The 24,147-nt window shown below is 45.9% G+C and overlaps 1 protein-coding gene across 2 annotated transcripts in view; it reads left to right on the top strand.

The window, feature by feature from the left end:
* The window catches only part of Slc25a12 (solute carrier family 25 member 12), an 81,633-nt gene extending 57,861 nt beyond the window's left edge, over positions 1 to 23,772 (top strand). For both annotated transcript variants that reach the window (XM_028885739.2, XM_028885740.2), the window contains 9 exons: positions 5,914 to 5,995; positions 7,515 to 7,673; positions 10,640 to 10,692; positions 10,942 to 11,022; positions 15,811 to 15,951; positions 17,802 to 17,940; positions 21,178 to 21,336; positions 21,459 to 21,549; positions 22,729 to 23,772. In XM_028885739.2, the coding sequence (XP_028741572.1) occupies positions 5,914 to 5,995; positions 7,515 to 7,673; positions 10,640 to 10,692; positions 10,942 to 11,022; positions 15,811 to 15,951; positions 17,802 to 17,940; positions 21,178 to 21,336; positions 21,459 to 21,549; positions 22,729 to 22,933 (1,110 nt within the window). In that variant the 3' untranslated portion in view covers positions 22,934 to 23,772. The remainder of the gene's footprint in view (positions 1 to 5,913; positions 5,996 to 7,514; positions 7,674 to 10,639; positions 10,693 to 10,941; positions 11,023 to 15,810; positions 15,952 to 17,801; positions 17,941 to 21,177; positions 21,337 to 21,458; positions 21,550 to 22,728) is intronic.
* Positions 23,773 to 24,147: the final 375 nt, after the last annotated feature.

The following is a 24,147-nucleotide window of genomic DNA, read 5'->3' as shown; positions in this document are numbered from 1 at the left end:
CGTCAGCAGTGCTGACCTGGGTGGGCGTGACAAGCCTAAAGACTTCAGTCGGCATGAATATTAAAGACCCCAGAGCTCCTGCCTCAGAGCTTCCATTGACTGAATTATCGCCCACACCTGCGCTAGATATTTTGACTAGTTTGTGAGTTTCATTCTTCTAGCTTATTAAGATAAGGAGTTCAAACAGCCGTGGGTGTGACTTCCTTTCCAGTCATTTGCCTAATTACCTTTAAAGATTAGTGTTCAGGCCACTTTGTATAGTTAAGCTGGTGTGTGTGTGTGTGTGTGTGTGTGATTTATGTATGTATATAGTTGTTTTAAGTACAAAGCATTTTGCAATTGAAACATACCGTCACTGTGATTGTGCCTAAAAGATTACAAGAGGAAAAAGGAAATGTATCTAATGAGTGAACCAGAAAGATATTTTTTTCTTTAACATTAAACATAATAAAAATGGTTGCTGGGCGGTGGCGGCGCACACCTTTAATCCCAGCACTTGGGAGGCAGAGCCAGGCGGATCTCTGTGAGTTTGAGGCCAGCCTGGGCTACAGAGTGAGTTCCAGGGAAGGCGCAAAGCTACACAGAGAAACCCTGTCTCGAAAAAACCAAAAAAAGAAAAAAAAAAAGCGGGGGGGGGGGGGGGGCCGGCATGTCTTGTAAGGTAGAAATGTCAGACCCTTGAGATGACCTCCAAGACAGAATGGAACCATTTTTTAACGAAGCCTTGTTTTAAGTGGAATCCTGGACCTCTAAGCATTTGGGCAAGCTTCAGTTGTAGCAGAGGTCCACGGACCTTGTGGGGGCTGAGGGTTAGGGGAGCTGGCCTCTTCCTCCTGGGCTTCACTGGGCTTCTCCTCGAAGAACCTCTGTTTCTCATGGTTCTTTCTGAGGCTGTGTGATGCCAGGGAGATGGGGAGGGAATGTGGGGCAGAAGGACAGAGGACACGTGGGGTGGTAAGGGGCAGGCTGCCCCTTCTCCTCGGGTGACTCCTGGGTGAGTAGCTGGGGTGGGTTTGCTGTTATTCACTTTGTCAGTTAGGTTAATGAGAAATCAAAGTACTCCGCCGGCTATGGTGTTAAGTGCCTGTAACCCAGCACTAGGAAGCCGAGGCAGAAGGATTGCCACGAGTTCAAGGCCAGCCTGAGCTACATGGCAAGACCCGGACTCCAAACAAAAAACACAACAAACAGAGAAAGAGGTCTTGACTTTGGAGAAGGGTGGTAGGAAATGTTCCTTCTGCATGGGCTCCTCGGAACTGCTTTCTGAAACCAGTTAGGATTTCCAGTTCCTCCTTAACAATCAACGGGGACCTCTGTCTGACTCAGGTGAAGCGCAGGGAAATGGCGTCTGCACTCACAGTTGTGCTTCCTCTGAGAGCTGTGACGATCTGCAGTTTAGCTTTCTTGTTCCCCTCTCCCCAAATTCTTGCTTTCTGCTACCAGTTTCTCCCCTTTCTGTTCTGTTTGTTTGTTTTTTTCGTGACAGGGTTTCTCTATGTAGCTTTGAGCCTTTCCTGGAACTCGCTTTGTAGACCAGGCTGGCCTCGAACTCACAGAGATCCACCTGCCTCTGCCTCCAGAGTGCTGGGATTAAAGGCGTGCACCACCATTGCCCGGCTTGGTGATTTTTTAAAATAAAATTTTATAGCATAAAAAATACTTAAGACATTGAACTATTTAAAGAGTTCTTAGTAAATTGAACTTCATATTTTATTCTACAAATTTGTGAAAATTACTCTTGAATTTTGAAAAACGTAATTGTGAACAGATACTGTACAGTGTTCTCTCTCTATCCTTGGGAGGAGCACACCTGTCTTATGAGTGCTGGGGATTGAACCCGGGGTTCATGCTAGACAGGTATTGTACTGACCGAGCTATGTCCCCATCTCCCCAAACCAGGCTGTTCCTGTGTGAGAATGGGCAAACCAACCTCCTCTTTCTCTTACAGGGGGTCCCCCACATTTACTTTTTCAACTGTATGGGATAAATGATCTATATGAACCTTCTTGGGCATATAGCTCGCTCGCACTCTCTCTCTCTCTCTCTCTTTTTCTCTCTCTCTCTCTCTCTCTCTCTCTTGCTTCTATGGGAAATTATATTAAAGCTCTAGGCAGTTTGCTCAAAATGAGCTGAGTTATGCTCTGCTAGGTCAGTGGATCTCAGCCTTCCTAACGCTGTGACCCTTTAATACAGTTCCCCACCCTGTGGTGACCCCCAACCATAAAACTATTTTTGTTGCTGCTTCATAACTGTCATTTTGCTACTGTTATGAATCGTAATGTAAATATCTGATATGAAACTCCCCCAAAGGAGTTGAGACCGACAGGTTGAGAATCACTGACCCCGACATTACTGGGTTGATTGCATTTTTATTTCACAAATGCTGTTCCTTAGTCTTAGGATTTTGTCTCTTTGTGTAGTTTATAGTCTCATGGACTGTCTTTGGTCTTGGATTTGTGAATACATGGAGGAAAACATTACATTTTACTGATTAGTTCCAAAAAAGTGAAACTTGTTCTCTAAAAGGAAGAAATCAGATTTATATGCAAGCTATTATTTACTTATTAGTCATTTATCTCTTTAAAATTTTTAGATTGGAAGATACTGCAGTCTTTAATGCATCTGAACCCCCTCATACTGAGAGGAAAGTATACATACATTGTTTTATGGATAGAAACAAGAAAATGATTAAAGTCTACAGTTTCCCTCTACCTGCTTGGTCCTTCTGTTCTTTCATAGCTTTGGGTTTCAGCCTCACTTTGAATTGCAGTGAAGGGTTGGGAATGTCACAGATGTGGTTTGGAGTAGCTGTTTTGTGTTTCCTAGCCCTACCTTGCTTCTCTGACCACACACTTAGCTCATGGAGAACCCAGCGCTGCTGTTCTCAGACACTGGGGCCATCCTTGTTCTCCCACACTGGTACGGGTTGTTGGAAGAGGCCTTCTCTCCGTTGGGGTGGCAACCTACAGAAAGCAGCCTGGTGTAGGCTTGATTCCCATCACATTGACACAATACCATCCTACATTTAACAAAAACAAACACACCCAAAATTTTTAAAAAAGGGGGAAGAAAAAGGAAAAAATGGACCTCTCTTCAAATAAAATCTCAAATTCCTGAGGGAGCCAGTTAAAATCATTTAAGAGTCTCAACTCTGTTTTGCTTTGAAAACCCACTTAATTAGCCTTGTTAAATATCAACCTTCACAGTCATGATCATAACCTTAAAGGAGAAAGTGCCTTTGCCTTTGGCCGTTTGCTCCCGGTAGGTGATCTTTGTAGTGCTGAGTATTTTCTTTCAGCCTAAATGCTAAAATTTCAGCACATAGTCATTAATTGGGAAGACAGCTATGGGGACATTCCTTTTATGAATATTCATGATGTGAAACCTATAGCACTAATTACATTAATTTTCATAGCTGAATACAAGGGAACTATAAGTTGTAGTGATAACTAAGCCTTCAGAAAAAACATCTCAGTAACCCCACTCTCGAATGTTTTCTTACAAATGCTATTTAATGGGAATGAAGGTGACGTTTCTGTCAAAAGGCATTTGGGTATTTATAGTTTGAGATGTTTTAGCTAAGAATTAAAGCACAGAATAATCCTTCAGTTTTCCTAGGATTTTGCAGGGCTTATAAACACTCTTTGAAGATAGGGAGTTGAAAGAAAAATCTATATTGTTGAATGCAGAAGAAAATGCCCATGTGAATAAGGGAATTAGTGGTCACTTGATGCTCCTTTGGGATCATAGACCTATTATTTTTTGAAAAAAACTTTTACCCCTTTTTTAAGATAGTGTCCCACTTTGGACCCCAGATCTGCCTTGAATTTATTTTTAAAATTTTTATTTTTTATTTTATGTTTTATGTTTTGCCTGTATGTATATAGGTATGTATGTATGTATGTATGTATGTATGTATATGTATATATGTATGTGCATGTAGTGCTTTTGGAGGCCAGAAGAGGGCATCCTTGGAACTGGGGTTTTAGGTGGTTGTGAGCCACTGTGTGGGTGCTGGGAACTGAACCTGCGTCCTCTGGAAGAGTGGCCAGTCTTAGCCACTGATCCGTCTGTCCAGCTTTGGACTCTTGATCCGACAGCTTTGGCTGTTTGAGTAGCTGGGATGACAGGTGTGCACCCTAATGCTTAGCTTTAGTCTGTATTCCGAAATTCAGCTTTTTTTCCTCTCGAGATAGTCTCCCAAAGCCCAGATGGGCCGTGAGCTTACCCTGTAACTAACAATGACCTTGAACTTGTGAATCTCCCACCTCCATTCCCTTTAGAATTGATGTCTGACTCACCATGTCCAGCTAATGGCTTTAATTTTTTAGTTTTGTTTACTGTGACTGTATTTGTATGTGTGTGTGTGAGTGCAGACACACGTGTGTCACATGTGTGGAGCTTGGAGGACATCTTTCGGGAGTAAGTTCTCTCCTTTCACCATGGGTTCCAGGGATCAAACTCAGACCATAAGGCTTGCACATCGAGCACCTTGGCTCATGTGATGCTCATCAGATGCTGCTGCTGCCTCCTCCTCCTGTTCCTCTTCTTTTTGAAAAGCTCCTTACAACAAAGTAGATATTTTATTCCTTTGTTCCAGTATCTTGTAGAGCGTAGATGTTTTCATACTAAAAACACGAAGTTCCAGACTCACACATTGATATAGACAAGTTATCCAGGTGCAGGGCCCATGGACTAGCATCTGAATCACAAGGAGATTTATTTCATTGTTTTATCTTACTATTACCATTGATTTTGTTAGAACTGTGAATGTGGGTAGGACAGTAGTCATTAGAGGTTTTAGATGTGATCCATCTTCTCTGGCCTGGAACTCATAGAGATCTGCCTGCCTCTTTCCCCTGAGTGCTGAGATTAAAGGCCTGCTCATCACACTAGGCAATTTTGATACATTTCTAGAAGGAAGATAATTTGGTATGGGCAGTTCATGCCTGTAATTCTAGCACTTGGGAGAGAGGAGGGTCAGTGATTTAGGGATATCCTCAGCTATATAGCAAGTTCAGGGCCAGCCTAGGGTCTGAGACTTTGTCACAAAAAACATAATAAAGGGGGCTCAGCATGTAAAGGCACTTGCCACCAAGGCTGACAATCTCAGTTTGCTCCTCAGAACCCACCTGGTGGAAGGGAAGAATTGATTGCTGTAGTGGTGGTCTGACACCCACATGTGAGCTATGGCTGACTATACCTCCCTACCTCACTGCATGGACAGTGAGCAAGTGATTCAATGTTAAAAACAGCGAAGTAGTTCAAATTTTTGACGTAGTTAAAGAGGAGTAAATGGTGTATGCTGCTGTATTTGCTTACCTAAGAGTTCACTTCTGGGAGGTCTAGAAATGGGTCTCAGTGATACGATGCTTGCCCAGGCTTCCGCGCAGCCCTGGAATCAACCCCCAGTACTGCGCACACAAGCAAACGCAAACCTCTCAAGGATAATATGTGTTCCCCAGTGGCCGTCCATGTGTGAAAGTCAAGGAAAAGCTACTCTGCATTTTGCTGGGTATGTTTTTTTTTTTCCTTTAGTTTATTTTATGTTTTTGAGTGTTTGGAGAACATATATATTGGTGTGCCACATGTGTGCTTGGTGCCCTTGGAGGTCAGAAGAGGGCCTTGGATTCCCTGGACTAAAGTTACAGGTGATAGTGCACCACGGTGTGGGTGCTGGGAGCCCAAACTGGGTCCTCTGTAAGAGCAGTGAGCACTCTTAACTGAGCCACTTCTCTGGCCCCGAGGTATTTCTTTTCAAAAAACACTAATATCCTGTGTGCGTTCAGTTTTAAAGTTTCTTTTTTTAAACTCGAAAAATGCCAAATTGTAGTTTGTTTGTTTGTTTTTTATCACCTGCAGAATACTTTTTCAGGCTTTTTTTTTTTTTTTCTGCTTTCTCCCTCCCCACAGCAATCTCCTGGCTTGGGCAGGCCTATCTGGCTCCAGATTGCCGAGTCTGCTTACAGGTTCACTCTGGGCTCGGTTGCTGGAGGTGAGTGCCATGCTGCTGGCTGGTCTTGCTGTAACACTATCCCAGCAGATTGGACAGCTCAGGGAAGGTGCAGTTCATTGTTCCTGGGGGTCAGGACTGCGGGGCTTTCCGAAGGCTCTTGATTTCAGGGGGACTTGTCATAGCCTGGCTGTGGCCCTTCTGGCTCCAGTCTGTCTTCAGCATAAAACCTCTGTAATGACGGAAGAGTCAGAAGTGCATCGCTGTGCACTCACCTTAATTACATCAGTTAAGACCAGCGTGAAAAACGGAGACTAAAAATGGAGTTTATGGGGTCAGGCTTGGGGCAGGGAGGAGGCCGAGATCTGAGATGCAAACTCAGAAATTCGTGAAATGAAACAGCCTCTCACAGAGAGTCACAGCAGTGAGCTTGTGATTTTTCTCTCTTTTCTCTGGCTTAAGAGTGTCCAGATATGTTGTTTATTTGCTAAAAAGAATCTCTCCTCTCCTCTCTGCTCACAGCATAAATTAGAGAGCCCGTTAAAAAGGTTTCCATTTTTGTGTGTGCATGTGTGAGCATGTGCCATCATGGTGTGCATGTGGAGGTCGGAGGTCAACTTGGCCAGAGTCGGTTCTCTCCTTCCACTGTGTGGGGTCCAAGGATTAAACTCAGGTTGTCACACTCGGTGGCAGGCACCTTTGCCTCCTGAGCCACCTCCCCAGCCCAAGACTAATTTTACTACAAAAAATTAGTAATTCTACAAAGAAAATATATAAAACCTGAAATTGCTTTGTTGAGAAGAACCTCCAAAAATGATTAAAATGCTCCTGAACTTTTAAAGCAAGCTGGAACTGGTGACTAGGATTTTTTTTTTTTTCAGCCTCAGTTTTAGAAGGTGCCAAGTATGTTCTGGTTTTCAACAGCCCAAAATCAGAACACTCTAGGTCCTATGAAATATTTCAATCCCCAAGAAATTCTAAAGCAGGACTGTAAGTTTTTGTTTGTGTGTTTGATTTTCAACCCAGTTCCATACATAGGGGCAGGATCTTGTGGAGGATTTTTCCTCCAGAGAATGGCTAGAGCTTCGATTAATTTACTAAAATGCTTCAGTGAACTAAACTGTAAAATCACAACCACTTAGCTTATGTAACATCATTTCACAGTTATGAAGAAGGAGTAGGTGTATTATTTAGGCATTTAATAGAATGAAAAGAAATGGTGCCCATGCATAATAGTTTAGTGTCACTAAGGGAAACGGAGCTGGTTTTCTAATGTTGGTTGGTGGTGATTTGAGAATCTACTTTCTAACTCATAGACCAAAGATATCAAAGATTGTTTTAGGTCCTCCCCCATGCTAGGTAAGAACTACCTCTGAGCTATGGTGTTGCCTTTTTTTGGCTCTATTAATAAGTGAAGGAAAAAGTGTAGTAAGTTGAGTCTCTTTTGTAAGAATAGACACTATGTTTATTTCTCACCCGTGGAAATGAGATTTGATGTCCTTGTGAACGCTCCATCTAATTGTGTTCCTCTTGTTAAACCTAAAAATTGTTCTGTTTGTAGCTGTGGGGGCCACTGCGGTGTATCCCATAGATCTGGTGAAGACCCGGATGCAAAACCAGCGTGGCACTGGCTCTGTGGTCGGGGAGCTGATGTACAAGAACAGCTTCGACTGCTTTAAGAAAGTGCTGCGTTATGAGGGTTTCTTTGGACTCTACCGAGGTGAGTGGGCAGATCTCAGCCGCTGAAGTTGGTGATTTTTCCGTCACCATCAGTAGATGTTACTCCCTTGTTATGAGACCAGTTAGGGCTGTTCCCCTCCCCCCCATCCTCGTCCCCGCCCCCTTTGTACTTTTTCCCATGTTGCCATCTTCTGGGGACTAGAAATAGTAGTCTACAAACAGGTGTGCCCTTCCCCTTCCTGCTGTTTTTAATTCTTGGGATCCAAATCCCGTGTAAGTAAGTGTGCTCTCTGAGGGCACGGGCCAACAGAGATGTAGAGAGGAGTACTATCCTCACACTCATTCCCCGTGAAATCGAAGCCAGGTGCTACTTGAAGGTGAGAGTTTTTATTTTTTATTTTTATTTTTTGTTTTTGTCTTTTCCAAGGAGACCTGTGATAAGTCTTTTCCAGTTGGGTCATCTGAATTTTTAAAAGGCAGGGAAACCCTAGGGCCCCAAGCTTCAGCTGGGCCCCCTTCCCCCATGGCAGGCAGAGCAGAGCGTTCCTCTCTTCCCTCCTCTCTTCTCTCGCGGTGACTTTTCCTGAGCGCCCAGCCCCGGCGGCAGCCCTGTGTAGAATTCTCCCCGGGCCCAAATGGGGCTTTGTAGGAACTTGTCTTCTTGGAGAGCGGGTGGCTTTCATCTACATGTTTTCACATTAGAATTTAGGGTTCTTTTGCGGGGGAGATTAATATTTTAATCCCTTTGGGCGCCACTTGGAATTCTTTGAAACACTCTTCACATGCTCTGGTCCCGGGCGGTTGTGTAATTTACTGTACGTGCTTGCATTCCCAGGCTTATTAATCCCCAGCTCCTTCTGAGCTCTGTCGAGCTGTTTGGCTCAGAGCTCTTCCTAGGAAAGAGAGACTGGGATCGAACAGACGGGCAGGAGAAGAAGCACCTGTAGTTGGCATCGCCGTCAGGCATTTGAGTGGACACATTTAGAGGCGGAGAAGGCCGTTGGCATGTCTGTTGTGGGCACCGTGTATGGAGTAAATAGGCCCAAATGCCCCGCTTCTGAAGCGAGTATAGTGAAATTTGCTCAAATATTCAGAACGCTTGGACTCTGCAGATCCCAGCTGCGTGACTTGTACTGCAGGGTCAACAGCGGCCGCTGTCCCAGGGGTCCGGCGCTGGCCGTGCAAAGACTTGTTTTAAATGGACTCAGCTCTTCGCACCTAGGTCTTACTTAATGGGGGAATCACGGGCGGATGGCACTAAAGTTGTTTATTTCTTTGACATCTCCAATCTTTCATTATTGAATAATGACCTTTCTCTTAATTAGCGTGGCTTTACGTTACAAAGGGTGTCTACAGAGAACTATTAGAAGGACTCTAGCCGTGCCTTGGATAGCCTTCTCAGTAGATAGATACTTCTAGAAGGTTTTGTTTGGAAGTGCCATCATATTAATTAAGAGGGTGCAATACTGCAAGCAGGGGAGGTTGCTGTTGACTTTGGTGAGGATCTAAGCTGATAAAATGGGTCCTTTAAATGAGAGACTTTTGTATTACGGAGTGATTGTCGGAGCCCTGCCTGGGAGCACAGTGATTGTTGAGATTGTCGTATATTGCTTAGAACTGGCCCATTATTCTGTCAGATGATTGACAGAGTTGTTGACAGACTCGCTAAATTTCTTTTGCAGGCAACAATGATAAAATGACACAAATCAGTACTTTATTAACATTCCACGAGCTTTGGGGAGGAAAGTTGGAAAACAAATACACATGCTGACACCATGGTTCTGGAGCGAGGCTCAAAGTAATAGGGTCTGCTCATCAGGAAGGAAGAATGTTAAGACTGCCATCTGCTGATTTGTTCTTTTAGATCAGTCTGCGGCCCGCAGAAGGTGTGCACGGCTTGTGTTTGTCGTTGGTAATTCAGTGTGACTGACAGTAGCCTGTATGCACGACTACTTGCTGGCTCTCAGCTCCCAGAAAATCACTCATTGGCACCTTCCAGGGAGGCTTGAGACGAAGCGTGCAGACATGAGTATCACTCCCCTGCTTTTAAAGCCATAAGATGTGTTTGTTGTTAGCATCTTTAAAAAATGTATGCAAAAAAAAAAAAAAAAAAAAGAAGAAGAAGAAAAAGGAAAAGGAAAAGGAAAGAAGCCAACAGCTTGGTAAACCTGCCTGCTCTAGAAAGCGGAGCTCCACGGGCGTCTCCAGATGGAGTTGTTTACTTACGCCTGTTCTTTTCCAGTTCTTAGCCAGCCTGGGAAATGTAGCTTTCCAAGCATAATGATTTCTTTTGTTTTGAGAAGAGTCTTTTAAAATGCCTTAAGCTTGACATATATTAGTAAATAAAAATATAAGTGGCATATGTTTTCTCTTATAGGAGATACTCACAAACTGGTACTAAAAGCTGCATTTTTTTTTCTTTACAGTCTTAGCTTTCTTTAAAATACGTGAGTGCTGAATGCTGGGCTTCTCTGAAGAGAAGCTAAGGGGAGCAGATAGTGAGTAGCAGCCATACACTGTGCAGCAAGGTTGTCTGTCTGTTGGAAAACCTAGCTGTGTTGAAAGCACACTGCCCTGAGCGTCTCTCCAAGCCTAAGGCACTGGCTTCTGTAAACTGTCTGCGTGTGCTGCTGGGGACCGGGAGAAATTCAGTTACGGAGCAGAGAAACCCAGAGGCTCCATTCTTTTCTTGTGTACTTTAGGGAAGATGTTGGCTAGAGGGGTTTTATTTATTTATGTATCTTTTAAGGATGTTAAAGAAAAACACTTATAGCTTCAAAAATGACATTATATTTGATTGGTAAATTATATACATATATATGTGCGTGACATATATTTATATAATACATAGGATTTTTTAAATATATATTTAGGATTTTTTTAGGATAATCCCTTTTCCCCATGTAGATGAAAACTTTGAGCTACTTGGTGGGTAACTTGGAAGAAAACACTTCCTTGTTGGGCTTGTCCACTCACGTAAAGACATGATCCTCTCCTTCTGTCCAGGTCTGATTCCACAGCTGATCGGAGTCGCACCAGAAAAAGCCATTAAACTGACAGTAAGTTTCTTGTCACTGGTCTGATGTCACTTACTTAGATTGTCGTGAAGCCAAAAGCAAGATCAATCAATACTGGTGGGATTGGCACACTGTTAAGGGACTTGTAAGGATTTTCACATTCGTGGAGACATTTGGTAAAATCTGACTTTTAGCACGAGACAAGTGTTTTGATAATTTGGAAATATGACGGTGTGCCAGCAGAAGAAGTGACAGGAAATTCTGATGAGCTGATCTTGTCTTTCTAATTAGGTTAATGATTTTGTCCGGGACAAGTTTACCAAAAGAGATGGCTCCATCCCACTGCCAGCGGAAATCCTCGCCGGAGGCTGTGTGAGTGTCAATCCTGAGTATTTCTTGTGGCAAACATATTCCTCTAAGCTTTTTGCAAAGTAGGTATGAAATATGAATGACATTCCTCTTTAAAAACTTTTACTACATTTTTTTTTGTGTGTGTGTGTGTGTGTGTGTGTGTGTGTGTGTGTGTGTGTGTGTGTTGCCCACCTTGGTGTTTGTGTGTGGTTGGCCAGAGGACAACTTTGAGGAGGGATTGAACTTAGGGCTGCAGGTTTGGCAGCAGATACCTTTACCTACTGAGCCACCTTGCTGGCCCAACATTTTCCTTTAACTCAAAGAACTGCCCGAGAGGATTCTCATGGTAAGTGGTGTTTTAAAGTGAGTGTATGTATGTGTAGACAACCTTGAGTGGCATCCTCAAGAAAACTGTCCACCTCCTTTGAGACAGAATCTCTCGTTGGTGTGAAGCTGAGCAATTTAGGCTAGTCTGGCCGGAAGTGAACCCTAGCGACCTTCTTGACTCCACCCCTGCTATCCCTGGGATTCCCAGGCAGGCCGCCACATTTGGGATTGTGTGGCTTGTGGGGATGGAAGTCAGGTCCTCGGGCTTGCCTTCTAACCCAGTCTTCTTCCCGTTGTGTTATCTGATTCCTTTTTTCTTGTAGGTTTTCCAGACAGGGTTTCTCTGTGTAGCCCTGGCTGTCCTGGAACTCATTTTGTAGACCAGGCTGGCCTCAAACTCAGAGAGATCCACCTGCCTCTGCCTCTTGAGTGCTGGGGTTAAAGGTGTGCACAACCACACCCTGCTGGGTAATCTGATTTTTGAGTATTATTATCACGAGCTTTGTTTCTTTTAAGCTCCTAAAGCTCTGTCTTCTAGACTTTGAAATATATATATATATATATATATATATATATATATATATATATACACACATATGTATATATATGTGTGTGTATGTATATGTGTGTGTGTGTATATGTGTGTATATATATATATTTTTTATTTCATGTGTGTTTTGCTTGGATGCGTGTAAGCGCACTATGTGGGTTCAGTGCCCATGGTGGTCAGAAGGGGGCTTCAGGTCATCTCCGTCTGTAGTTACAGATGTTTGTGAGCCACCCGTGGGTGCTAGCAACTGAGCAAGTGCTCTTAACCGCTGAAGCAGCTCTCCAGCCCCCTCTAGGCTTCTTAAATTCTTAAGTTTTGTTTTTTTAAGTATCAAAGGAAATGTAATAGCAGGTAGAGTTGACGGTTCATTTCTCTCCCTGGAATTTGTAAGTGGGAGGGGGCTGGTTAATTGGGTCCTTCAGTTTTATGTGTAGGAATGAGTGTGCCCTTGTAGTTTAATTAAGCCTCCTTATGGGGCTGCAAGGGGCCGTAAGACCCTGTAACTATATTGTAGCCATTGGCAAAAATTCCCAAGCCGGAGACAGAGAGCGTAAATTCTTTTAGCGCTCAGATGCTCTGTGTTGAAGGTGTAAGCACTGCATTGGATTCAGACCGGTTGACACATCTAAGTGTGTGTGGTCTGCCTAACAGTTGCTAATGTGATCTGCTTGGGACTTTGGTGCTTCATTTTGGTCCTGAAAATGTTAATAACTTCTGGTTGAATTGGCCGGAGGTCTTGGTGAAAACCTTCTTTCTTACTTGCTTATGGAGCCTGAGATGATGAGGTCAATGACCTTAGAAGTTTTAACTCAGAGAAGATGTCCCTGGGGTCAGGGGGAACAGTTGCTCCAGGCTTCTCCATGATGAGGCTTGTCAGTGGGGCCCTTGCCTTGTGTGTGGGGTGAGGCCAGGCTTGCATATTTACATATACACCATGGCTGTGTGTGCTTTCTCAGGAGAGAGACTTACTTGGCTCAATTTATCCTTTATGAAAGATAAGCCCCTGTCTACATGTGTCCACGGAAGTATGCTCTTCCCCCTTATGTTCTAAGTAGATGCAATAAGTGTTTCACTTCTTTGCAGATGATAGATACATTGTATCGGTTGTTTTAGCTTCCTAACTCATCGACTACAGCATACACAGACCTGCCTGGAATCCCTGGAAAGCTAGGTATCTTTTATAGTGGAGGGGTAGTTAGTGCTTGCCTCTAATTCCTGAACTAGGGAGGCTAATGCAAGAGAATCAGAATTTCCAAGTCATCTTTGGCTACATATGGGTTCAAGGCTAGCCTGGGCTAAATGAGGCCCTGTGTTGTTGTTGGTATTTTTTACTCTTTTGGGGGGCCTGCCACCCAGCTCCCAAATAAATCACTCACGGAGGCTTATTTATATTTATGAATGCCTGGCCTTAGCTTGGATTATTTCTAGCCAGCTTTACTTAACTTTAAATTATCCCAGCTACCTTTTGCCTCTGGGCTTTTTCTGTTCTCTTCTGTAAATCTTACTCTTACTCCATGGCTTACTGTGTAGCTGGGTGGCTGGTCTTGTCAGCTCCAGGGTGTCCTGTGGGTGCCAACATGCACACCTTCAATGCAGACAGCAGTTAACGTGACTGTATGTGGAAAGTGTGTCGCCGGCCCCTTTCCTCAGTTATACTGAAGAAGGCTTGTTTGTACCCTGAGAGATTTGGAGACGTGTTGAAGGAGGGCACAGCTTAGTCAACTGGTCCTCATTTCTAAGAGGATCAGATGAGAGAAGAGAATCTCAAGAGAAGGGAGCTGGGGGCCATCTCTGGGGAGATGGGCGGGATGTGGAATTCACCAGTGGGGAGTGTGAAAAGACAAGCTGGAGGTGGAGGCGCACGCCTTTGATCCCAGCACTCAGGAGGCAGAGGCAGGGAGATCCCTGATTTCGAGGCCAGCCTGGTCTACATAGAGAGTTCTAGGACAGCCAGGGCTACACAGTGAAACCCTGTATCAAAAAACCAACCAGCCAAACCAACCAACTAACAAAACCCATGAAAGGACTTGGGGTTTATTTAAACATAACGTTTGTATTTAACACTTAGCACCTAAAGGCCAGTTCACTGGTGGTGGTATGTCTGGGGGATTATAATAAAAATGTATAGTTCTTTTCTTTTTATCTTAATCTGCCTTAATTTAGAATAGAAAGCATGTTTCCCCAAATACGGTCTTTCCAACTATTATTTAAAAAAGCAATTTCAGGGAAATAGTAAACTTTTCAATTGATTTGGGCTTTAATTCTAGCTGCAGGAGTAATTACTTGGATTATCATTTTAACGTAATTTCTCACCCAGCCATCCTTTTGAAAGTGTTGTTTGCTTAGATTGAAACATTGAACACTCCTCTCTGCCTGCAGCGCAGCAGATTATAAAAGAAAGACACACAGGCAAATCACATGTCAAATCCGACCAGTACGTCCTCGTTGGGGGACCTACATGCCTGCTAGTGATCTGTGCTGTGTCAAGACAAAGGGGGATTAGTTCCCTGGGGCATGCAGGACAGTCAGCTGCCCAGAGGAGAACAGGAATCTGGGGCTGTGTAGTGTTCAAAGTCGTGAGTTTGAAGGTCGGCCAGGATCTACACCAGAGGCATTGACGTGTGGCCCCAGAGTGGTTAGGAGCCTCCTTGCTGTCCTTTGGAAGGGTCAGGGAGGGTGACAGGTTTAGGCAGATGTGGAGGAGTATGGCTGGAGGACTGATATGATGTTTGGGCACCTGTAAAAGTGCCCGTCGAGGAGCACACTTCTTATTTTACAGGGACGTGCGCTGCGGCTGAGTTACAACTGTGTGATGATTATGATTATATGAATACCATTACAATTATGAATATTGTATGAATATAGTTTTGATTATAGAATATAAACAGCCTCAATTTAAGACAAACCCACACAAATGAGATTCCTTCGCTTTATGAAGGGAGATAATATATATTTTATTTATTTTTATAGATATGTGATCATGCACACATGCTCATCTTTATATTACAGAAACCCAAAAGGGAGCTGTAGCAATTATTTCAACCATTCCTTTTTTCATCCCTCCACTGCTTAGCAGATATCAGATGCAAACACACTCTGATCATTTAAAAATCAAATCTGTCACTCACCACCAGAGTGTGGAATGCGCCTTTGATCTGAGGGTGTTGCACTCTGGGTGACTCAGAGTTCTGTTTCCCAGCTCTGTCTTGAAGATTTTTTTCCCCTTGTTTTGTCTTGAAATGATACTAAAGTTTGCCTTCCCAAATTCCTTCCTTTTGTGTGGGTGTTGCTGGGCCAAGTTCAGAGCTCTGTGCATGCTCACATACTGTAGAATTTGACCCGGAGCAGGTAAGTCTGACTCTGAAGGCACCTGTGTGGGGCTAACATTGTCTTCATTTTCCTTCGAGCTGGCAGGCTGAAGACAGTGCTCTGTGGAGCATTCCCGTTCACCCAGAGTCCACCCCCCCCTATATCTTCATTCCATTTGGTTTTCCAAATTGAGTTTATTGATTTTGCTGTTTTGAATATGCTTGAGGTTATCCCTGAAGGTCAGTTCTGAGAATCGGTCTTGACATTTCAAATAGAAATTAACCTAAATCCAGCCATGGTGGCTCACGTCCATAATCCCAGCACTCTACAGGCTGAGGCAGAAGGATTGCTGTGAGTTCTAGCTGAGACCGGGCAACATAGTGAGTTCCAGCCCAGTCTGGGCTACAGACTGAGCGAGACCTTGCCTCAGCTAAACACAAGCCTAAAGAGAGACTGACATGAGGCATCTTTGGGACATCTCCATGAGAACTTCTCACACTGAGCACCATGTGGGCCTCTCCTTCCCTAGTGTCAAGTGAAGGAATCTTCTGTGGCTTTTCCTGCCTGGACACCCCCCGTCCAGCTCCGATGTGGAAGAACTTGTCTGTCTCCCTTGCTTGCAGGCTGGAGGCTCCCAGGTCATCTTCACCAACCCGCTGGAGATAGTGAAGATCCGCCTGCAGGTGGCGGGAGAGATCACCACAGGGCCCAGAGTCAGCGCTCTGAACGTGCTTCGGGACCTGGGCCTCTTTGGACTGTACAAGGTGGGTTGATTTCTTTGGCTGACTGAGTGGAGAAGCTGTGACACACAGAATAGACGCGAAGGAATGCAGAAGCCAGGTGACACCCCCATCCCCGACATGAAAAGCACGCCTACCCAGCAGAGTGACCTATGGGATAGAAAACCCAAGTGAAACCAGTCCGCTCGGGTAAAGGCAGTGGGACACACGCTCGAGGGCGCCTGTTGTCGTTTTTTTAGCTCTTACGCGTGCAGGATATCTCTTCCATAGAACGGCTGGCTTCAGGCTCTCGGCCTTCATCCCACGGGGCCTTTGAGAAGTTCCTGTGGTACTCACTCTTTGGGTGGGCTTAGGACTGGGCCTACTCTGAGGCTGAATACTTTCTTCTGTTATCAGACCAAGAGGGGCTCCTCTTGTCTTAGCGTTCTGACCATGGTTAAAAACAAAACAAAACCCGATAGTGGAATTGGACAGGATTTGGGTCTTTAAGAAGTTAAGTGGGAGGATTTGTCAATAATGAATTCCATTAAAAAACAACAACAGTTACTGTACTTTCACAAAACGCCAGTCAACGGATTCCTCCCCTGCAGGTACACTTACCGCCGCCGTCATTACAGATCAGATGTAATGGAGCAGAAGCCAGGGTTTTTCTCTAACTAGGAGAGTATTTCTTTCCTTTCCTTTCCCTGGTAGACGGGGGAATACGGAAATTTCACCTCTATAGGGGACTGTGTTTTCGCAGCATTGAATTTATTTATGGATCCATAACTGCTGAAATGTGTAAATTTACCTCTGTAACTGCAAATTAGAAATTAGGAATGTCTAGATTAGAGGCATGCCACCACAGGGTGCCCGGGAGCCCAGCTGCCGGGCATGTGCGTCTTTACAGGATGCCTCCACTCTGCTCCTCTCTCGCCCACCCTCTGCCGTCCGCTGAGATTCCCTTGGAGAGCAGAATGTATAAATATTGGTTCTGTCTGTATCATCCTGTAAGAGTCCTTGGATGTTTTTGTTGTTATAAAGACAGCCATCGGGGAGCCCAGGGCTTGGGTGTAGCATTTGGCTAGTGAGGTAAACGGGGCTGTCATGGGTCCCTGGCAATGCTGAGGAAGATGTTCACTGCCCTCTCCATGGCCGGGACAGGCTGTCTTGAGTAGAATGTGGGAATGAACAGGCGAGGCTTTAGGGTTTTTTCCCTCTACTTTTCTTAGAACGGGCCCTCTCCATTGCCTCTGGCATTCTCTGCCTGGCACTCCCAGGGCTTGGAACTGATTGAGATTGGTAATTTGTTTTTTTTTTTTTTTTTTTTTTTTTGTGGGGGTGTGCTTGGGAATCAAGCCATTCTAATACTTCTGCTCTTTTCCCTTACACCTCATCCCCACTCCGGCTCCCCACCCCCACCCTCAGCAAAGCTGACAGGTCAAGCGGCCTTGGGAGTTTGAGACTCCTTATGAATCCTAAGATGTTGCCTTGCTTAGTGCACAGAAAGTTCCAGTTACACGTTGCCAAGTTGCAGAGACCTGCAGCAGAGCTCCCCTTGGGGTTAATATTGTTCCGACTGCACTTTGGTGTGAATACCAGAACAGAAAACAAACTAAGTTTTCAAACCCTAAGCCTAGCACTTCTGGAAATGCTAGGAAGTTCTTATTGCCAGAGTGCTGCTGGGGTTAGCCTGCATACCCAGTCTCCCCGTGAAAGGAGAGTATGCTTTCTGCCAGGCACACTTGCTCTGTTCCTCTATCCCCCCCTAATCACCCTCACGTCACTCCTAATGCTGTTTGAAGGACATTTCCGCTTGTCACTGGTCTGCTTCCCATGCGGACATTCAAACCCTGTTCACACACTGTTTTGCCCTGTTTCCTCGCGTGTGACAGGGTGCCAAAGCCTGTTTCCTCCGAGACATTCCCTTCTCTGCCATCTATTTTCCTGTGTACGCTCACTGCAAACTCCTTTTGGCTGATGAGAACGGACGCGTGGGAGGCATCAATCTCCTGGCGGCTGGAGCCATAGCAGGTAACTACAGACCTTTTTAACTCAAAGAATTCTCTTAAGAAGTACAGAGTCTCTGACTTCGCTCTTTATTTCTGGAAGTTATTGTTGGGATCTGACTTAGCTGGATATAGCTGCCTTTTCTCCTTTGTGGGATGTGCTGTGATTCTGATGAGAGTTAATTACATTTGCATAATGTGGATAAACAACTTAATGCAGCTTAGCAACTTGGAGCCAAATTAGATCTGCCCATCTAAATTGGGCTTTCATCATTAACACGGTTCTTAGCCTCCTGGGCTCCCGAAACCTTGGGTGCAGCCAACGGAGGTGGAGAAGTTCTTTGCCAGAGCAGTTGTTCCGTTGACCTAGTGCTGATGTGCGGGCCCTGCCTGCCCTTGTACTTGTCCTGTAAGGTGGAGTATTCCTGTTTGGGCTCAGTTCTCTCTTCCTGCTACCACAGCTCTCGTGGGACCAAAGCAGCGCCCCGCAGCAGACTCCCGCCCCCCCCCACGCGCCCTCAACTCCGTTTTCATCTCTTTTCTGACCGTATTTTCTGATCATAGCGTTCAGCTTGGCTAACGGTTGCTTGAATTCTTTCCTTCCCTGTAGTAGTAGGCTGAGTGCTTCTGAGGGCCCTGCCTCCCCCGAGTGGCCGGCATAACAGTAGAGGCTCAGGACGAGGCAACAGATGACAGATCGAATGAAGATCTTCATCTGGTCTAAGACACCAGATTAGGCCCAGAACAGAGTCCATCAGAAAGAGGAGCCTGGCAGTCAGGAAGGGATCAAGATGCTCCTGACCAAGAGCGGAGGGGAGGGTTTGAACGTGTGTGTGTGTGTGTGTGTGTGTGTGTGTGTGTGTGCGTGTGTGTGTCCTTACTCTTGAGTTACCAGGGAACTGACTTGGAATAGAAGGGACCAACCAGGCATCCTTAGAGGCAGCCACACACTGAAATGACAGGGAAAAGGCCCGTCTTCCTTCCACACAGCCAGTGACGAACCCGCACAGAACCTAGCATGGCCAGGACTAGGCTCCTGGTCCCTGCTTGGGTTTATTATTATTATTATTATTATTATTATTATTATTATTATTATTATTAATTGACATGTGGGAAGCAGAGACAGGCAGAGCTCCAGCCTAGTTTACATAGTGACTAGTTCCAGGATAGCCAGAGCTGCAGAGTGAGACCCTGTCTCAAAAAAACCAAAATCACAACAGGATTAATTTATTTTTATGTGTGTGTGTTTGCCTGCATGTATGTATTGCACATGCATGCCTGTTACTGGAGGAGCCCAGGAGAGGTCAGATCCCCAGGAACTGGAGTTACAGACAGTTGTGAGCTGCCATGTGGGTGCTGAGAATCGAACTCAGGTCCTCTAGAAGAGCAGCCAGTGCTCTTAACAACAGAGCCACCTCCCTGCTTGCAGAGGCAAGCACTTGCTAGGTTATCCTCTTCTTCTGTTTGGTGTTTTCGATTAGGAGTCCTGGGTTCTGAGAGCGTTGGGATGGGTACATTGTTCTTGCTTCTGATGACAAGGGACAACTTGCTTTAAAAAGTAAACCAACCCCCCCCCTGCTCCTCCCCCAAAAAACAACCAGGCCTTTGAGCCCTCATCTGGGGTCCAGCACATGCTTTGGCCTCTGGCATGTGTGATCTTGGCTAGTGGAGTGGGAGCTGCTGGTCAGGCTGGCATAAGGACCCCCCCCAGCTCCTTTCCTGTACTCACCAGACTGTTCCGAAGGGGGCAGCATTTCCCCTTCCAACTCTTCCTTGTGTTTCCTAATCAGCAGCAAGGCCTGCCAGGGGAGTCCGTCTGCTCGCTCACAGCCAGGCACTTGCCAGTGGGCAACAGAACCACGTGGGCAGTTAGTTCCCAGTCCCACCAGCTTCTTGCCTGTAGACATCTGCCGGGTTTCCAGAAAGAGGAGAGTTTTTCCAATTATTACCAGTCAAGCTTCGCTAGCAGGTCCTGAGAGCGTCTGGAGGGCCGCCCCAGAAGGCAGCAGTTTACCTGCTTCTGTCTGAAGAGGGTGCTGGGCGCATCCAGGGGAGTACTGGCATCATTCTCTAAACAGAGGCCCTCAGGGCCACCAGCTCCATTTGCCTAGTGATGAGACCGTGATATTTAGGCCAAATTGAATTCCTTCCCCCTGGGGAAGGTCATGCTGCTCCTTCAAGGTTTGTTCTGTTTTATGAACAAAAGCTATGCTTGAGAAATGCATCTTCTGTGTCCTGCTGCTGCTGCTGCTGCTGCTGCTGCTGCTGCATCTCAGGCGACCCCAGGGAGCTGAGGCGCAGGGGAGGAAGAGTGGCCTTTGGATGTTCGGGTCCCCTGCTGCTCTTTAACGGGATGCCTGACCTGCTTTCATTCAGGTTGTAATGACTTCTGTCACGTGAGCAGATCTGAAGGGAGGATTAGTCACCTCTCTCTTAGCACCTCAAACTAGCCAGTGCTTGATGCTTTTGACACTCACCTCTATAGTGTGTGGTTGGCAAGAATCAGCCAAGACCAGTATGGTTTGGTGCCACGTATGTTCTGTGGCTCCTTACATCAATGTCATCTCATACATTATACATGAAAATACTTTTGTCTTATTTAAAGAGGGAAAAATGTAAAAGTAGTTGAAACTGGAAAGGGAACATGGCAATTATCCTATCACTATTATTACATTTCTCTCTCTTTCATCGTTCTTTGGGATGGTGCAATCAAGAGAGATTTCCTATATTCAGAAAGAAAAACAAAACATTTTCTCCCAGATTCTGCTGAAGCAACTAGCAGGCTCCTCAATGCTCCTTTTCCTCTTGTGTCTGGGTGTCTGTTTACGGAGCTTTCGGTTCCCCTTGGGGTTACAGTTGTGGATTGTCTTGTTGGATGTATTGTGGTGATAATTTGTTTGTGCCCTAACAAATAAAGCTTGCCTGGAAATCAGAGTGTGGAGCTGGCCACTAGTTAACTGTAGAGGCCAGGTAGTCACGGCACACCCCTTTAATCTCAGTACTTGGGAGGCTCACGCCTTTAATCCCAGCACTAGGGAGGTGGAGACAGGAAGTGATCTGGCTGGACGGATAGAAGACTATAAGGCAGGAGGAGACCGGAGCTCAGCCCTTTCAGTCTGAGGATTCCTAGAGGTAAATTCCAGCGGCTGCCTGCGCTGCTTCTCCCATCTCCAGGCAAGCTTTATTTGTTAGGGCACAAACAAAATCTCACCACCATGGATGACGCCCTTAGGATGAATGAAATGTGGCTTTCTCCTCAAAGGTGTGCCTGCTGCTTCTCTGGTGACCCCTGCTGATGTGATCAAGACAAGGCTGCAGGTGGCCGCCCGGGCTGGCCAGACAACATATAGCGGGGTCATTGACTGTTTCCGGAAGATTCTCCGGGAAGAAGGGCCATCAGCATTCTGGAAAGGGACCGCAGGTAGATGCTGGGGGGTCCTCCAGAGTGGCTGTCCGGCTTTCATGTCCTGCCCCTGTGACTCCACAGTAGCCTTGCCACAGCCATCAGGGGTTAAGCCTCCTCTCCCTGTCCGTCTTTTCTAGCTCGTGTGTTCCGGTCCTCCCCTCAGTTTGGAGTCACTCTGGTCACCTATGAACTTCTGCAGCGGTGGTTTTACATTGACTTTGGAGGCCTGTGAGTGCATCTGCTTCTCCTGATAAAGACCCAAACCTGTGCTTGTTCTGTTCACGGAGCCTCTTTGGGAATGCCGAGAAAATGGAGGCAACAGAGTCCTTTAAAACCAGGGCATAGAAAGCAATGGATTTTAAAAGCTCCCATGTTAGAGTCAGACCTTCTCAGAGTGACTCAGCATATAGTATTCAACAACTATTTGGGGCCATTTTAGGGAGGCATTGAATTAAAATGCTATGGGAATAAGTGTCTTTTTTTTTTTTTAAAAAAATGAGATTATGTCATTATTAGTTGGATCGTTTAATATGGCCCAGAAACAATCCAACGGGCAGTAGTCACACTCCTGAGATGATAGTTCATCATTCCCACCATTTCCTACCTAGATGTTCACATAGCTAGTTCACACACAGGGCTTCAAAGGGAAGTGGGTCAGTCATCCGTGTCAGCCCCAGACTGAGCTGCTCCGAGCTCAGCACTCAGGGCTTACCCTGGGAGAAGAGCATTTTGCTTGTTGAGTCTGCAGGGAAGCGGTATCCAAAGCAAGCAAGCAGTTATTAGCGGTTGGACAGAGGGTCAAGTACCGCTCGGAGTCTGTATCTCTTAAGCCTGTGAGCCCCTCTCCTGCCGAAAGCCTCAGTGGGGTGTGAGCTATCGACCCAAGTCCTGGGGGACCTGTACATAGAAGAGATGCAAGAAGAGCAATGTATCATCCCATCGTACGGATGCTGATGTTGGTCTTTCTGTACCCTCAGACTATAGAAGCCAGAACTGAATCTGTCTCTTTTTTAGTGAGAAGCTTCAAGAGCCCACTAGTTAAGAAACTCTTGAATTATATCAATTTTTATACCTTTATGATAGATTTCATGCATGTTTCCTGCATACAGTTTGAAAATTGAGAGAAGTCCACACATAGCCAGTTTCCCAGAGACTATCAGTATTCGAGTGTGTTTTCTCCTGAGTCCAGGAGTCTGCTTGCTCATGCATTGAGGGTGGGGCCATTTGTCTTCTATATGAGGTAGGTGAAAGCAATGTTGTGGTGAGGCTGGAAATCACGACAGACGCAGAAGAGGTGACATGGAGAGCTGAGACAGCCTTCTTGGTGGTGTGCGGGAGCCACCGACCATGCCTAACGTCAGCTGCCTTCACCAGCCCTGAGCTCACTCTCCTTTTTCCTGTCCACAGCAAACCTTCGGGCTCAGACCCCACACCGAAGTCGCGCATCGCAGACCTGCCTCCTGCCAACCCCGATCACATTGGTGGCTACAGACTTGCCACAGCCACTTTCGCCGGCATCGAAAACAAGTTTGGCCTCTACCTCCCCAAGTTTAAGTCTCCTAGTGTAGCCGTGGCTCAGCCCAAGGCAGCGGCGGCAGCGGCGGCTCAGTGACGTGGCAACTGCAGACTGAGGCCCAGGAGAACGGCCGGTACCGTGTCCAGTCAGCCGCATGGTACTGTCTGCGCTGGGGTCAACCACTTTCTGTGCGACCTATACGTGTATTGTTCATAAAGTGATCATATGCCCAGGGAGAGCCACAGTGCAGTTCCAAGCTTTAGTCTTATCTGTTGAAATGTTTTCTGAGCCTTGGCATGAATCCCGTGTTCTAGACTCTGCTTCGCAAGCTTGTACCTACAGTGACTGTACATATTGTACATCTTTGTACAGAGACACCTTGGCACCTCATCCCAACAAATCACATTTATAGAAATGTAACGCAGTTCTGAGTGGCTTGAACTGTACAGAATGTTTTGAAAGTGTTTTATTAAGAATCATGTAAGAATAAATGTACTAAAGTTAAATTCATTCTCTTCTTGGTGACTTAGAGAAGTCAGGCTTCAGTGTTGAATGTATCCGATTTCAGTTTGTTTCCCACCCTGGAACAGGAAGGCATTTGCTCGTAAAAGGCAGAGGGAGATGATGCTCACAGCGTTGAGTAAGAGATGCTTTGAAAAGGTGCATGCCCGTGGATGCCCGAGGACCAGCTGGTGACTTGCGTGTGCTGGTGTGTTTCCAGCTGTCTGTAGCAGAGTGCAGTCTTTCTGACAGCCGGAAGTGGCTGCTGGTGTCCTCGAACACATGGAAACAGGATGGGCTCCAGCTCGGCTCCCTTAGTTCTGCTTTCCTCCTGGGCAGCGAGGTAAAGGCCAAGATGTTGAAAGAGTAAAAGTTTGGAAGTTTCCCTCCGTGTGGTATGATATGAATCAAAAATAAACGCACACCAAAACGTCTGCGTGGAGTCGGTTTCCTTCCTGGGTCATGGTCATGGTGCTTTTGTCTGATTTGCTGACTCTACGTGACTCGGGATTGAGTCTGTGCCTCTCCTACCGTAGGAACTGTGGACTTTGGAGTGAGGGAAGGGAAGGAGGAGAGCTCCTAGGTGGTGATCTTGTGGGTCCAGGTCCTCACAGGGCGCGGAGATGGAGACGGCTCCCTCAGAAGGTCTCTCGCCTGGGGCCCACTTACTCACTAACAGTCACTTCCAAGTTCAGCACACTTGGCTGTGGCTCTTACTTGACCGGTGGTGACATCAGGACTGACTGACTTTAGCAAAGCGCTCTGGGAAAACACGGCTGTGGCCATTGACCAGGATGTGAGGATGTAGA

Source organism: Peromyscus leucopus, chromosome 4, assembly GCF_004664715.2.
Source record: "Peromyscus leucopus breed LL Stock chromosome 4, UCI_PerLeu_2.1, whole genome shotgun sequence".
NCBI classification, from domain to species: Eukaryota; Metazoa; Chordata; class Mammalia; order Rodentia; family Cricetidae; genus Peromyscus; species Peromyscus leucopus.
This window is presented reverse-complemented; position numbering and strand designations above follow the sequence as displayed.